Raw genomic sequence first — 13,172 nt, forward strand, 5'->3', positions numbered from 1 at the left:
GCAATCCGAAAGGTAAGGAATGGTTTCCTATCGTCCTGCTTCAAAGCATAGTGCCTGGATGAAGCGCCTACCGTTTGATCGCCACTCTGTGCTCTGAAGTCTACATGCGCTCTGTTGCTTCAAAATTTCACAGCTAACAATCTCCTCTGATTTCTACGACTGATTTCTCCTAAGTTTTGTCATCGCTACTGACGGTCCATGGTTCAGCTCTTTTGAGCCATTGCTGAGCGTTGATTTTTGTGTCATTCATCCAGGATATAAAGAGTAAGTTGTTATGATGGCATGACACTAGAAGAAAGCCAGAGATATACATGTACAACGCGTCCATTCGAATTGTCCAAATTCTACTTTTTAAGACACTATACAAGTCAACTGTGTGCATGAGAGCACGCAACAGAGCCTACGAGTCCGGACGTCTCTGTGAGCAGCCGAAGAAGTCAAAAAGTGATGCAAGGGAGGGATACTATGTGACATACCTTAACTAGCATTTACGAATACTTGCGAATTCTGCAAACATCGATACTAAGGAGGCCGTCACCACCGAACTTGGCGTGAACCGTTGACATGTCAATGTCAAGTGGTGGGAAAGTAATCAACCACTCGTAGGGACCTTGTAATTTGAATCGTAAGATGAGCCTGAGACGACTGTGAAACGAACTTACAGTTGCTTTCCATATGCCATGCATCAGCGACTACTTTCAGCTTATCACCTTTTTGGGCAGATATAGTCACCATCTCTGGCTGGATGTCAGGTGGAAGGTGTACGTCAAGTGTGTGCTTGGTGGATGAAGATGTGATAGTCATGGGTGGGGAGCTGGAAGGGGATGGTGCGCGTCTATTGCGCGACAACGTGGACAATTGCTGTGGAGGAGTTTCTGAAAACTGAAACTCAGCAAGTGGAGTCGACGTGTAGGATACCGTGATATGGCGAAGCCGCTGTGAGGAGTCAGCTGGAGAGCCAGAGCCAGAAACGAGCCTCTCATTTGAGTACGAATGCAAAACAGTAGAGGTGGAGTGCGATGGAATATTGGAGGACTCATTTTCATCCTCTAAGGAGACACAGTTAATGGTATCCCGCACCACCAGATCGTAAGGTGACAGTTGTTCGACCATTTCGACCGTTTGGGAGTGAGGTGCGATCAAGAAAGGCCGATTTTATAGACTACGAAGTGAACACATGGCGCAAATCGAGCTTGCTGAAACAGCATGTTAAAGGGTGCGTTTCGTTTCCGTATACCTGACGGAAGACGCATGCTAGGCGAAATATGTATTCCAGAAGCGACGAAGGACACTCTTCATGGGGTTCACCGAGACCAGAAGCCGCCCCAAGAAGAATTGAGTAGAGTACGGCAGCTAGTTAGATACGAGCTGTATAGCCTATTAATCGCGTGCACGGCGAATGTAAGAGTAACTGTCGACCGTTGGTTAATTAACAAACAAGTGAGTAACGGACCGACTTGATACCACCCTTTTTTGGTGCCGTTCGTAGCCTTTTGGAATTACAAGGAATCAACTTTCACATTTGAGCCATTATTCGCGATTCCTTAGCAGTATGTCCTGTTTCAGGGTTGTGAAGACTAGAGATCCAGGGTGGCATGGGAGTCAATGTGCAAAAACGCGCAGGTGGCGACAGGCAGCAAGTTGGTACAAACGCGACGCCACAGTGACGGTCGATCGGGCTTGATCTTCAGGCTCTCTGTATGTGGCTGTCTCGTTCCGAATTGCGAGCAAAAACCAGAGGCGGCAAGAGAGTCGAACTGCATTCTCCGCGGTCCGAGAAGCTTCAAATCTAATTTCATCAAACTATGGTTCGCACTACGGAAGTTTCTGACCTCTCCTCTGGGACGCTTTTGAGAAGTATCCAAGCTAAATAGCATTGCGAGGGAGGGTTCTTCTGCTGCATAGATCGACATTTTAATTTGTTCGTGGATCTGCGCAAGCTTGAAAACTGGAAGGCTTTGCTCGGGTCACCAGCTTTTCGTCGAGTTTCATACTTTGTAGCCCCAGGGGAAATATCTTCAGTTCAAGCCCGCCGAACATCATGTTGTCCGGGACTGACCATGTTCGTTCGACAGCTGGAGACTCTGAGATATCAGGTATTCCTTGGTTCGGTTGACGACGTAGTAGCAAATACCCGCCTGGTTGGGACGAGATCATCGCTTTCGAGAAGGGTGGCTGGACAGCATTGGATTGAGTGTTTGGAATAAGGTCGTCGTGTTTTAAGGTCCATGTGGCTGTGTATATAGAGCCTTTTTGTCTTCAACTATTTCGCGTCTGCTCGCGTCGCGTCGCACCGGTCTCCAGCATGAATTTTTAGCATATTCCAAGCTGTAGGGACCGAATGTCGCATCCGACCTATCGAATAGTATCGACGTGCCATGGCATGTAGGTTCGTTCCAAGCCCCGTCTCTGATTGTCCGAACCTATAACATGGCATGCCAACAGCAACAGTTGTTTTGACGTGTTACTGCAAAGTTCTCTTCTTCCAACATACATATACTGCCTACGCAATACATGCTCTCCTTTAGCGAATTCTCTGCCTGGGTATCTATCGATGGTGTTGAAGCAGAGGAATATGGAGTGACCGTCGACGGCGCCAGGGTGACTTGCTGGATCGCGTCGGAAGCCAATAAGGTGCATATACACCATTTCTCTACAGCTTCCAATGCTGCATTGTTGTAGACTTTTCGCCTTCACTGGAAAGACTCTGTCGTTTCGTCGCCTACGCGGGGCAACCCGTCTATCGATGGCACTACTTACCCACCCAGGTACATTGACTCTCCGCGGAGAAACGAAGTCTTCCTTGGCGGTGTCAGGGATTCAGACAGCTCCAAGAGGCCATTCATGTTCACAAAACTCAATCTTACGGGCGAGTACATTGCTTCGGCAACTCGCCCTTGGCTGACTTCTATCCAGACGACGATGCGTATCTCGATGTCGCCGCTCCCCCTAGTCTTGGCGAAATCGAGGTAACACTCTATCGCGTTGAGCGGCGCCGGAACCGCAATCACCGCCCTCCTTTGAACAATATAAGTCAAGGGGTTGATTTGACTCGCCGTGTGTATCACGAGCATAATAAGAAGGGAATTGACCATGAGGCTAGGTGCGACGCCTCCTTGCAACTTCTACGCTTCGCATGACAGATCAGTCCAGTCTCGGGTCTCCAAGACGTGTTGAAAGCATCAGTCGGAGCCAGCGCAAACCATTTAGTTTCACAAAGCCCAAAGGTAATCCCATCGTTACCTTCTGCTTCAAGTATCGACCCCTTGGTACGTTGGTACAGTGCATATACCTCGAACTGGACCAGACTGTGCCAATTAGATGTGTTGCAAGCAGAGGACATCGCCCCGCGGCCTCAACCTGTCCAACCAGCTCAAGACACGAGCAAACCGGAAGTCAAAGACGTCATCGTCGTGGATGATGCAGAAATTGAATTTCTCTATGTTCGTTATCTCCCATTTTCAGACCATCAAGTCACTAAGATCTTCATAGATGCGAGCGAATAAGGTGGTGAAGCATGACGACGGTATCATCGACCTGACAGGTCCAGATGATGTATACGCATCGAGGGATGTCATAAAGCTTGACGAGGAGGATGTTGTGCTCCCCAAGACTCCACAGGTGTGCTCTATCAACTCATCGCCCGCGCACACATATATACCATGGTTAACAAAGCAGAACGATAACGACAGGGCGTCTGGTTCGCAAGAAGACGCTTCACCCGAGATCAAAGACGAGTACAACAAACCTTTCGGGCTCTCAAACGTATACTTCGACTTGACTGTTTAGGCGGTTTAGCCTTGATTATCGAATACCTATCAGCACATCGTTTCTCCGTATTTTATTCTATTAATCCTTATTTCCACATCGCTATCGATCGCTTTCACTTGTTTTCTATCACCGGATACCTGCCGCTCATGTAAAACCCTGCCGCATAACTATTCATTGTTCCGTAGTCTGTGACATAAATACAGAGCCAACTACTAGGTTCATCTTCTCAGAACATAACGGCAAACAATATTGCATGAACACGCTGAAGTATACTTAACTACATATAGGAAGCCCGTTAGTCAGGTCGAGGGGTTTAGAAGCACTCTGGAAATCGGATGCGTAAGATGCTAAGCAGCTTGACCAGTTCAGGCAGGAAGCTCACTGCGATGGACAATGCTAGGTCCACTTTCGTCGTACTCCTGTTTGGAGATCCACATGTTCTGAAACGTACTAAGCGACCCCAAGATAGAGCCGCCAATCCAGACGGAGTATTTCCTCTCAGGAGAGGCAACAACTTTAACCTGGAATAGAGAGACAGGTTAACAGCAGGTAAAGAGGAACACAGCGGGCGGCGGCATGCCTTGACACTAGTCGGAGCCAAAGCAGTCATCTCCTTCTGCATGCGATCAGGCAAACCAGGAAACATGGTAGTGCCTCCAGAGAGGACCATATTATTGTACAGCTCACGGCGGATGTCCAAATCGCACTTGTAGATGGAATTGTACCTAGAGCAGATCATTAGTATATATTCCAAATCTGGTGCTCTGATCAATCCGCTCACATAGTCTCGTGGATACCAGCAGCCTCCATTCCAAGCATGGAAGGGTTGAATAACGCCTCAGGTGCACGGAATCTTTTTTTGAATGGATTAAGCACAAAAGTCTGCAACCAATAGGAGACGAACCTTTCATTACCGATGGTAATAACCTGGCCGTCCGGCAATTCATAGTCCTTCTCGAGCGCCGAAGACCTCATTGACGTATCCAGCTCCTGGTCAAAATCGAGAGCAACGTAACAGAGCTTCTCCTTAATGTCGCGAACGATTTCGCGTTCGGCAGAGCTGTTACCTAGGCTGTACCCTCGCTCTCCCAAATTCTTGACCAGCTGATCAGTAATGTCCCGACCGGCCAGATCCAAACGAAGGATAGCGTGGGGAAGAGAGAAGCCCTCGTAGATCGGGACAGTATGGGAGACGCCGTCGCCCGAGTCCATGACGATGCCGGTGGTACGGCCCGTAGCGTAAAGGGAGAGGACCGCCTGGATAGAGACGTAGAACGCTGGTACGTTGAAAGTCTCAAACATGAGCTGGGTCATCTTCTCCCTGTTGGCTTTAGGATTCCTGGGCGCCTCTGTCAGAAGCACAGGGTGTTCCTCGGGGGCGACGCGGAGCTCGTTGAAGAACGTGTGGTGCCAGATCTTTTCCATATCGTCCCAGTTGGTGACAATGCCATGCTCGATGGGATACTTCAAGGTCAAGATACCTCGCTTGGCTTGGGCTTCATCGCTAGTAAATTTGTTCCAGTTACATTCATCAGCAACTGATGAGGACACTTACCCTACGTACGCATCCTTGTTGCCCATCCCAACCATGACATTCTGCAGACGGGGACGACCGACGATAGATCTAGAAAGGACGTTCGTTAAGAATTCGTAGCAGGAGCGTGTTCAACTGACGCGAAAACGGCACGAGGCGCGTCGTCGCCTAGAATGACATCAGGAAGCGTCGGCACGAAGAAACTTAGATCTGAAAGTAGATCATACCTGCGACTGAAAGAGCGAGTTCAAAGTTGAGAACATAATGATGATACAAAAAACTCACACCCAGCCTTGCACATGCCGGAACCATTGTCGATAACCTAATGATATGACCTTTATCACCAATGAACAGGAAGAAAAGTATGATGAAAGACCAACAAGAGCAGCGATATCATCATCCATTTTGACGAAGCAGCGAAGAAATTGGTGGTACTTCAAGGCGTAGACATCTTTGGTTTTATACACATTGAGAACACTTTGAAACGCACCAAAATGGTTACTCACCACTCCGGCTGCGCTAAAGAGCTACAAAGATCATTGAAAGGTGCTGCGGAACGGCCCGGAGAAAGACGCGCTGGCGCCTTCAGTCAGACGAGTTGCGCCGTAGCCATGTCGCTGCGGTTAGACAGGCGGCTCCGTTTATCAGTATCGCACGACATGGCGTGTTATTGAATTCTGTCCAGCCAAGTCAAGAACGAGCTGCGCAGCATGAAACAAAAAAATGGGTAGGTATGATACCAACCGGGGTTTTAGTGGGTAGTGTGAGACTCGATGACGTCCTCGTGGACGTGGCCTGACGCGATAGTCATGCACAAATGCAACTCCCCGGGCGTCTCCTTCATTTTCGGTCCTTGTTTGAACTTAACTCCATGAACGCAAAACACAACACATACATTCTATCCCCCCTCTAACGAGTTGACGGGGCCGACGTAGTCGGTTGCCCGAAACCAGTGAAGCCTCATGCACATTCCACAAAAAAATGGGTGGGTAGTTTAGATGACTCGAATTGTAGAACTGTTTCAAGTCTCGCAGTATGAGTCAGTGCGGCTGCCAGATATGCGCAGAAAAACACGATAGTTGGTGTTGGATTTCCCAAAATGGCAACTATATACTGGCAGCCGAACTGACTGACTCTAAAGCGCCAAGAGTATCCTCACAAAAGCGCAGGAATCCGCCGACCGAGCAAATGTCGAAGCCTTGAATTTAACATGCCATATACCGAAAACTATGTCACATTGCCATTCTGTGCAAATTGTTTTATCAGTCCTCTTTATTATTCAGTGAGCATGAGAAATGAAGCAAGGAAGGACTAGTAATACCAGTCAAATCAATAACCTCCCCATTCAAATAGGAACCTTCCTGTTTGAATTCTCTTTTGACTTCGACTTTAGCTTTGCTTTTCTTGCGTTCCCTGATTTGACGAATTTGCTCCTACGTGGTTGTTGATATAAACAAAGGAACAAAAATATGAACGACTGTCGAACCTTCAAAGCAGCGATCTTCTCGTCGTCGTCTTCTGACTGTTCGGGCTCAGGTTTGGGAGGCGGCGATGGTGATATAGGGCATTTAATCGTAGCTGGTGCCATCCCATTTGCTTGTAGTATGTCTGGAAACAGGCGTTTAAGATTAAAACATGCTATTGTAAAGATCGCAAGCTCACCTAGGGGTCTATAATAGAATATGAAAGTGACTTGTTCACAAACTTTGGCCGTCTGCATTGTCTCTACAGGCTTGATCGCGGCACCTCTGCACCCAATCTACTATATTCTACATGCGTTTCAAAGAGAAAATGGGTCAGGCTTACTGTACAGAGTGAGGAACAACTTTCTTGGACCGTTCGTGGATTTTGTTGACGGGGTTGAAGGCCTGGATTGGCTTTGGTCTTCTGATTGCATACAAACAGCTAACTTGCCATATCTTAAGCTTGATTTCGCCCAAGTCCTGTACAGACTCTGCTGCTCGCATCTCGTCGTCGTCTCGGTAAGATTTCATGAGAATTCACGGAATCAAGAAACGACGGCTAGTCATCATACCGGTCAGTTCTATAGAAGAAAATAAGAGTGGTCGAACTGTTGTCGCTGAAGTCCGTGTGGAGTTCATTGAAACCACATCGGAAGGCCGGTATAAAGGACGACCAGGTGCCTCCAGCAGTCGACTACCAGCGAAAGATCCATCAATGTGGACTCTACCAGAAGTAACAAATCTGCGATTCCTATGTCGCCAATGGACAGAAAAAGCCTGAGACAGACGGTGAACAATATCGTTGGTACCGGTCAGAGATGAACCTTGTTTAAACGTCTGTGAAGGTATCCAGCACTTCACCTGCTTTTTCTCCCGGGAATATTCAACAGCATATTAAGGCAAGTGGTCGCCGTCGACTTCAATCCAGGCAAAGAAATCGTCGAATTGCAACATTGTAATCGCCGTGCAAGTGCAAGTGATGCACAAATCAAGTCAGCGCAATCGGAGAGCGCCGAAAGCTCACTTGGCTTCTTCATCCACCCTTGTCGTCAGCAGCGGCCTCGACTCTCTTCCACGATGCCACCGAAAAATGCAAAGGCAAGCGGATCTTCCAACAAGGTCAAGGAGGACAAGGTGAATCGACCGTCGATACCCTGATGTACCGTGCTAATCGTCTAAGACGTCCAGACCTTTGGAATGAAAAACGTTCGCTTTCTCCGTCTCTTTGTGCACTCTTTTGGCTTACCCAGCCCGTCAGAAAAATAAATCAGCCAAGGTCAAACAACAGGTAGCCCAAATCCAAGCCCAAGCAGCCGTTACCGGCAAATCTCGTGCTACGCTCGAGAAGGAAAAGGAAAAGGCTTTACGGGAGAAGGCAAAGTTGGAAGAAGAGAAACGCAAAAAGGAGGAGGCGGCACTCTTTAAGCCGGTGCAGACCCAGAAAGTGCCGCTTGGTGTCGACCCCAAGACGGTGCTGTGTGCGTTCTTCAAGTCTGGGACTTGTGAGAAGGGGAGCAAGTGCAAGTTTAGCCACGACGTCAATGTGGGCCGGAAGGTGGAGAAGAAGAATTTGTACGAGGATTCGAGGGAGGAGAAACTCAAAGGTAAGCTCTACGCACAGCAGGTAATTATGACTGACTCGTGCTACAGATACGATGGATACGTGGGACGAAGAAAAACTCCGTAGTGTCGTGCTCTCGAAATCAGGAAAGCCTCGCACAACTACAGATGTATGTAGCGTATCATCCCATGCTGCAGCACTAATATTCTGCAGATTGTCTGCAAACATTTTATTCAAGCCATTGAAACGGAAAAGTATGTACGAGAATCACACTGTCATTCGGCGTCTTTTAATCATTCACAGATTTGGCTGGTTCTGGGAATGTCCAAATGGTGAAAACTGCATGTATCGACACGCCCTACCGCCAGGCTTCGTCCTTAAATCTCAAAGGAAGGCTCTGGAAGCCGCCGCGAAAGCCAATACCATCAGTATCGAAGAATTCCTTGAAGTTGAGGTATGTTTTATTAATGTGAGAGGGGGATTTGATAATTCACGACAATCAAGCGTCACAAACTGGGCCCTAATCTTACGCCAGTAACGCCTGAAACGTTTGCCCACTGGAAAAAGACCCGTATGGACAAAAAAGAGGCAGAAGAAGAAGCTTTGCGCAAAGCGAAAGATGCTCAACATGCCGCAGGAAAGAACATCGGCATGAGTGGTAGAGACCTGGTAAGATTCAGTCACCTTGACATTGTAATGCTATGCTCACTGTACATCTAGTTCCAATACAACCCTGAATGGTTCGAAGATGAAGATGAAGATGGCTCTGAAGATTGGGAGTTTGAAAAGTATTTGAAAGAGAAAGCAGAGGTAGACGCTGCAGAGGAGGGCCATGAATACGCACTTCAAGGCATTCGAGAGGGCGGCGCTGAGGGTAGCGGGGGAGGTCAAGACTGAAGTTACACATGCTATTAACGTAGATAAGGATATACAATGCATCTAGTCCTCGTCATCGCTCCCGTAGCCGGCAAGGTTTAATCCAATTGGCGCTGTTGGGGCACTGCTAGATTTCACAAAAGATGCGCCATTCTGCTGCCGAATCTCTGCGAAATATTTAAGACCTTCCATAACATCGGCGCTCAGTAGCCCAACTGGTTTTGACGGCGCCTCCGGCGGAGGAGGTGACGGTGAAGGGGCTTCAACATCTAGCCGCCGACGCTTGCTTTCAGGTTCTTCACTGTCCTCTCCATCTTCCTGCACTACATTTCCCTCTTCGTCAAGCGCATCACCATCTTCCAATGCTCTGATTGTCCTCATAGCATCGACAATACGGGGGTCCATTTTGGAGCGTATGACCTCTTGACCCATCGTCTCCAGGCGTCTCTTCTCCAAAACCTTGGAGGTTGGATTAGGATCCTCGGTAGCCCATCGAACATTGAGAATCTCGTCGTTGTCTAGAGATTGGCACGCCATTGCTTCTTTGGCAAACTGCGCGTGCAGCTCAGACACGTAGGTGACGAAGGCGACACTTCGGTACTGCAGTACCTTGACTGCCCACCCTGTCTCAGAATCATCTGTAGAATAGTTAAATATGAGACGAAGCTGGTGAAAAAAGGCTACTGACCATGCTCTATCTGACCAAACTCCTTGAAGTGCCTCCGAACGACTTCCTCCGTCTCAAGGCCATTGCCTGTCTCCTTGATCCGTCCAACGTAGAGAGTACGATTCATCCTGTTGAAGCTACCAACACCACCCATGTCATCACGGTAGTCTGCGAACTTGTCGCGCGCGAAACAGTCTTTTGAGCTGTCAGGCAGCGCGTCCTCTGGATCGGGGAGACAGTGCAAGTATTCGCATTCCCAACCATAAGGACAACAGCCACGGGCGAAGAAGAGACAGCAGTACTTCATTCCAGTTAGGTTGGCACGAGTCAGGCCCGAGTCTTTCTTGATGTTGCATCTTGTTTGGGATTTTACTTTGCTACAGGAAAAAGGGTAAGTAGCTGACGAAACTGCAGTAAGATATTGCGCACTTGGAGTAGCTATCCTCACGGTCGCCTCCAGCCCATTTATTGTACCAGATGTCTTTGAGAAGACAGTGAGCACGAAGGCAGAGAAATAAGAACAACTCAACGAACTGTATTCTTTCCCCGTCTGAGGCGTCTCTTTCTTCTCCACTTCGCCCGGCTTGACCTGCTTACGCGCTGGTTTCGTCAACTTTTTCGCCTTTTTCTGAGTCTTTGGCGCGACGACGGTGACTGTCTGCGTTTCTGTTTCGTTGCTGTTGGAAGCCATGATGATGGTACAAGACTGAGTTGGTAATTGAAATACCACGTGCCACTTCCTTTCTGCTACTAAATATCCTTTCAGTTTACTAGGCTTCGCAGGAGTATTCTTCAATGCTGGATGTCCCCCCTCTTGCAATGATGAAGGGGTACAATATACTCATTCCGTTTCTGTCTGGCACTGAGTCTGGAAATTCTCCATTTTCGTCGGTTGCCCTGGATTGGGGCCTACCCGCCGTCTGAACCAGATTCAATGCGTAATACTTGGGGTCATGTGGGGGGCGCTGCAGCAGTAATAAATATATACACTCCATATAAATACTGGAGCTCGCTTTCCTCCTCACCATTTCCTGCCCATGCTTCCACCAGAGCTCACTGATTTTATCATCGACCTTCTGCACGACGAGCCTGCCTCGTTGAGCACGTGTGCACTCGTCTGTTCCCGGTGGCTTGCTCGCAGTCGGATCAACGGCTTTGCCACTGTCCAGCTCTGGCCTTGGCGGGCTGCAGAGTTTTTTCGCCTGCTCGAAGCGCCAGATTGCACTTTCGCGCCGTATATCTCACGGATCGAATTTGACAGCAATGCTACACGTCCCTCAATGGTGAACATACCATTCGACCGGGTGCTAAAATTTAATAGTCTCACTCGTGTCTCAAATGTGCGCGTCATCAGACTGGCCAACGTCGACTGGACAACATACCCAATTCCAGATCAGAACCACATTATTTCACTGCTTGGACAGTTTGCTCATCTCGAGCAGCTTGAGCTCGATTCTCTCATCACTCACGACCTGCACACAGTCGTACAGATATTATCCAGTTTCCCTATCCTCAGGCATTTTTCTGCGCATCTTCGGTTCTCCAAGTACATAGAGCACGCCGTGCAGTCAGCGGAACAGCTCCACATACCCCCCGGACTGAAGACCGTGGAGCTTAACTCAGATGAAGGTATACCGGTGTTCCTAGCATGTCTTGGCGCCGCACGTTCGCTGGACATTCACACAATTCGGTTGCGGAACATCACGTTCGATGACCTGCCTTACGTCCGTCGCGCCCTTGATACCTTGGGTTCAAACCTTCGCCACTTTCTGCTGTCATTCTCACGGCACCAGAATAAACCGATCCCAGCTGGTATGTACAGGTGCTAAATTGTTGTTATGCCAAGCTAATACGTACATATAAATAGCAGATATCTCCACGGCGCTTCATTTGTCCTGTCAAACCGACCTCCGCACTCTTCACCTCGAGAATATCGACCTCACGTGTAATGGAGATTGTATCATGAGACCGGTTCTGCCTTGTCTTCTTTCAACTATCACGTCGAACGTGCTTGAAGACGTGTCTTTAAGTTTTCGTATTCATTCAGCGGATGATCTCGTGGCTATGCCATGGTCTGATTTGGAGAAGGTTTTTCTCACTCATTCCAGTCTACGGAAGGTAGATGTGGATGTATCTTTTGATATAGGAGATAGATCAGCAATCGAGGCAGACGTATTGAAACGGATGCGCAGCGTTGGGATCTTACGAGTGCACGCCACGTCGTGAGTTATTTATCCTTTTTGTATGTTGCGTGTGCTCAAAGGTCAGTAGTCGCAGGAGAAGCATGACATCAACCACGAGACCGTTTTGTGACGATGTCCATTAGCTCCATCACTTGGCGCTAGGGCGGTGCGGAGTATTACAGTCTTAAAAAGTACCAGAGGTGTTGTGATTTCTATCAGGCGAAAAGAATAATGACAGCAGTTATAACAACTCGAAGGCCAGATAAATAGATACCAGGGCTCGGCTTATTCATTCATCGTGAATACGTATTGACGCGGTTCAAAGTCGCACAAGCGAACGTCAATCCGGGATCACTACGAAGCACTTAACACGATTCTTGATACATTAGCTGAAATCTGACCACTCAACCGGGGAATGTCCTCACAGAGGCTTTCTAGCTACCGAGGTGGGTTGGTCGAAATATCATCCTCACCACCGCTGAACAGGCCCTAGCAAATAAATTACTTCCGTTACTGGCATGCTCACTTCATGGCATTACATGCTATGAAAACACACCAAGGCCCCTGAATGTGGTTATTGCAAGTAATATACTCTCATGCAGTCTAACGGCCTCGGGGCAACCATTCAGTATAGCTAATGACAAGACAGTATACCAAGATCGAAGGCTTGTGCCACGATTGTTGACCCTTCCTCGGTTAGGTCTCTCCTTCCATTCATGACATCCGCCCCAACTCAACAGAATTCATCAAGGATCGATCGCGGCCCGATTCTTCAAAGCACCGTATTCACTGAACCCAGCGGATGGCTTGTATATTATTCAATTTAACCGGAATCCGACTCGTAATCGGAAGCTCAAGAAGCTTGCTCACGAGTGGAGGTGGATGCCCTAGACCCCAGAGCCTTTCAATTACGTGATAGCATTCCTCAGCGTATTCACTAGTTTCTTAATTATGGAGCCAGTAAAGGACTCGATATATTGTGCACGCCGTCACGATTCATCCATTCTGACTGTCTGTTCCACGTGGACGCACTTAGCCCGACCAGGATCCGAGGAAACCCCCGATCCTCACACTCACGACTTTTGCGTACGCCGTGAACTTGTGCTTGCTTATCATC

At 48.3% G+C, this 13,172-nt stretch overlaps 7 protein-coding genes across 7 annotated transcripts; 3 read left to right on the forward strand and 4 right to left on the reverse strand.

Annotated features, from left to right (window-relative positions):
• Positions 1–12: 12 nt before the first annotated feature.
• Positions 13–1,127, reverse strand: EV420DRAFT_1757217 (uncharacterized protein). The gene is made up of 3 exons (XM_060480508.1): positions 663–1,127; positions 477–610; positions 13–418 (listed from the first exon to the last, which is right to left on the reverse strand). Exons 1-2 carry the CDS (start codon positions 1,111–1,113, stop codon positions 489–491), a joined length of 573 nt encoding a protein of 190 aa, XP_060339264.1. The 5' UTR covers positions 1,114–1,127; the 3' UTR covers positions 13–418; positions 477–488.
• Positions 1,128–2,195: 1,068 nt separating this feature from the next.
• On the forward strand, positions 2,196–3,988 carry EV420DRAFT_1494636 (uncharacterized protein). Its single transcript, XM_060470813.1, has 8 exons — positions 2,196–2,389; positions 2,446–2,634; positions 2,683–2,869; positions 2,917–3,103; positions 3,154–3,269; positions 3,322–3,443; positions 3,493–3,621; positions 3,676–3,988. Exons 2-8 carry the CDS (start codon positions 2,515–2,517, stop codon positions 3,787–3,789), a joined length of 975 nt encoding a protein of 324 aa, XP_060339265.1. The 5' UTR covers positions 2,196–2,389; positions 2,446–2,514; the 3' UTR covers positions 3,790–3,988.
• EV420DRAFT_35660 (actin 2) lies at positions 3,937–6,085 on the reverse strand. Its single transcript, XM_060481833.1, has 11 exons — positions 5,812–6,085; positions 5,686–5,756; positions 5,591–5,627; positions 5,533–5,538; positions 5,446–5,473; positions 5,327–5,395; positions 4,676–5,275; positions 4,553–4,624; positions 4,352–4,496; positions 4,154–4,292; positions 3,937–4,095 (listed from the first exon to the last, which is right to left on the reverse strand). The coding sequence occupies exons 2-11, from the start codon at positions 5,707–5,709 to the stop codon at positions 4,085–4,087; spliced, it is 1,131 nt and encodes a 376-aa protein (XP_060339266.1). The 5' UTR covers positions 5,710–5,756; positions 5,812–6,085; the 3' UTR covers positions 3,937–4,084.
• A 50-nt stretch (positions 6,086–6,135) lies between these two features.
• Positions 6,136–7,516, reverse strand: EV420DRAFT_35975 (uncharacterized protein). Its single transcript, XM_060481841.1, has 6 exons — positions 7,341–7,516; positions 7,112–7,283; positions 6,968–7,053; positions 6,792–6,913; positions 6,663–6,738; positions 6,136–6,550 (listed from the first exon to the last, which is right to left on the reverse strand). Exons 1-6 carry the CDS (start codon positions 7,405–7,407, stop codon positions 6,441–6,443), a joined length of 633 nt encoding a protein of 210 aa, XP_060339267.1. The 5' UTR covers positions 7,408–7,516; the 3' UTR covers positions 6,136–6,440.
• Positions 7,517–7,781: 265 nt separating this feature from the next.
• EV420DRAFT_1494668 (uncharacterized protein) lies at positions 7,782–9,262 on the forward strand. Its single transcript, XM_060470814.1, has 8 exons — positions 7,782–7,902; positions 7,957–7,974; positions 8,027–8,372; positions 8,419–8,498; positions 8,543–8,583; positions 8,633–8,783; positions 8,834–8,998; positions 9,050–9,262. Exons 1-8 carry the CDS (start codon positions 7,846–7,848, stop codon positions 9,224–9,226), a joined length of 1,035 nt encoding a protein of 344 aa, XP_060339268.1. The 5' UTR covers positions 7,782–7,845; the 3' UTR covers positions 9,227–9,262.
• On the reverse strand, positions 9,263–10,602 carry EV420DRAFT_1494671 (pre-mRNA-splicing factor CWC2). The gene is made up of 4 exons (XM_060470815.1): positions 10,407–10,602; positions 10,302–10,353; positions 9,894–10,249; positions 9,263–9,843 (listed from the first exon to the last, which is right to left on the reverse strand). The coding sequence occupies exons 1-4, from the start codon at positions 10,561–10,563 to the stop codon at positions 9,269–9,271; spliced, it is 1,140 nt and encodes a 379-aa protein (XP_060339269.1). The 5' UTR covers positions 10,564–10,602; the 3' UTR covers positions 9,263–9,268.
• A 275-nt stretch (positions 10,603–10,877) lies between these two features.
• On the forward strand, positions 10,878–12,340 carry EV420DRAFT_1494673 (uncharacterized protein). The gene is made up of 3 exons (XM_060470816.1): positions 10,878–11,684; positions 11,740–12,094; positions 12,144–12,340. Exons 1-3 carry the CDS (start codon positions 10,910–10,912, stop codon positions 12,196–12,198), a joined length of 1,185 nt encoding a protein of 394 aa, XP_060339270.1. The 5' UTR covers positions 10,878–10,909; the 3' UTR covers positions 12,199–12,340.
• The last annotated feature ends 832 nt before the right edge of the window (positions 12,341–13,172 follow it).

The sequence above is a fragment of the Desarmillaria tabescens genome, assembly GCF_030435595.1.
Source record: "Desarmillaria tabescens strain CCBAS 213 chromosome Unknown EV420scaffold_1, whole genome shotgun sequence".
NCBI classification, from domain to species: Eukaryota; Fungi; Basidiomycota; class Agaricomycetes; order Agaricales; family Physalacriaceae; genus Desarmillaria; species Desarmillaria tabescens.

What these genes read in the sequence shown, in the direction of transcription:
- EV420DRAFT_1757217 (XM_060480508.1), bottom strand. Translation starts at nt 1,113, where the DNA reads ATGGTCGAACAACTGTCACCTTACGATCTGGTGGTGCGGGATACCATT. An exon ending in ATGGCATATGGAAAGCAACT is followed by an intron (nt 611 to 662) that starts GTAAGTTCGTTT and finishes TCAAATTACAAG; the next exon opens with GTCCCTACGAGTGGTTGATT.
- EV420DRAFT_1494636 (XM_060470813.1), top strand. Translation starts at nt 2,515, where the DNA reads ATGCTCTCCTTTAGCGAATTCTCTGCCTGGGTATCTATCGATGGTGTT. An exon ending in CTTCAAGTATCGACCCCTTG is followed by an intron (nt 3,270 to 3,321) that starts GTACGTTGGTAC and finishes TGTGCCAATTAG; the next exon opens with ATGTGTTGCAAGCAGAGGAC. An exon ending in CAGAAATTGAATTTCTCTAT is followed by an intron (nt 3,444 to 3,492) that starts GTTCGTTATCTC and finishes AGATCTTCATAG; the next exon opens with ATGCGAGCGAATAAGGTGGT.
- EV420DRAFT_35660 (XM_060481833.1), bottom strand. Translation starts at nt 5,709, where the DNA reads ATGGATGATGATATCGCTGCTCTT. An exon ending in ATGATGATATCGCTGCTCTT is followed by an intron (nt 5,628 to 5,685) that starts GTTGGTCTTTCA and finishes TCATATCATTAG; the next exon opens with GTTATCGACAATGGTTCCGG. An exon ending in TGGCTCCGACTAGTGTCAAG is followed by an intron (nt 4,293 to 4,351) that starts GCATGCCGCCGC and finishes TCTCTATTCCAG; the next exon opens with GTTAAAGTTGTTGCCTCTCC.
- EV420DRAFT_35975 (XM_060481841.1), bottom strand. Translation starts at nt 7,407, where the DNA reads ATGAACTCCACACGGACTTCAGCGACAACAGTTCGACCACTCTTATTT. An exon ending in TTCTTCTATAGAACTGACCG is followed by an intron (nt 7,284 to 7,340) that starts GTATGATGACTA and finishes AATCTTACCGAG; the next exon opens with ACGACGACGAGATGCGAGCA. An exon ending in ATTCTATTATAGACCCCTAG is followed by an intron (nt 6,914 to 6,967) that starts GTGAGCTTGCGA and finishes GCCTGTTTCCAG; the next exon opens with ACATACTACAAGCAAATGGG.
- EV420DRAFT_1494668 (XM_060470814.1), top strand. Translation starts at nt 7,846, where the DNA reads ATGCCACCGAAAAATGCAAAGGCAAGCGGATCTTCCAACAAGGTCAAG. An exon ending in AAGAATTCCTTGAAGTTGAG is followed by an intron (nt 8,784 to 8,833) that starts GTATGTTTTATT and finishes ACGACAATCAAG; the next exon opens with CGTCACAAACTGGGCCCTAA. An exon ending in GCATGAGTGGTAGAGACCTG is followed by an intron (nt 8,999 to 9,049) that starts GTAAGATTCAGT and finishes CTGTACATCTAG; the next exon opens with TTCCAATACAACCCTGAATG.
- EV420DRAFT_1494671 (XM_060470815.1), bottom strand. Translation starts at nt 10,563, where the DNA reads ATGGCTTCCAACAGCAACGAAACAGAAACGCAGACAGTCACCGTCGTC. An exon ending in TCAGACGGGGAAAGAATACA is followed by an intron (nt 10,354 to 10,406) that starts GTTCGTTGAGTT and finishes GTCTTCTCAAAG; the next exon opens with ACATCTGGTACAATAAATGG. An exon ending in CGTGAGGATAGCTACTCCAA is followed by an intron (nt 10,250 to 10,301) that starts GTGCGCAATATC and finishes TTTTTCCTGTAG; the next exon opens with CAAAGTAAAATCCCAAACAA.
- EV420DRAFT_1494673 (XM_060470816.1), top strand. Translation starts at nt 10,910, where the DNA reads ATGCTTCCACCAGAGCTCACTGATTTTATCATCGACCTTCTGCACGAC. An exon ending in GAATAAACCGATCCCAGCTG is followed by an intron (nt 11,685 to 11,739) that starts GTATGTACAGGT and finishes ACATATAAATAG; the next exon opens with CAGATATCTCCACGGCGCTT. An exon ending in TTACGAGTGCACGCCACGTC is followed by an intron (nt 12,095 to 12,143) that starts GTGAGTTATTTA and finishes AAAGGTCAGTAG; the next exon opens with TCGCAGGAGAAGCATGACAT.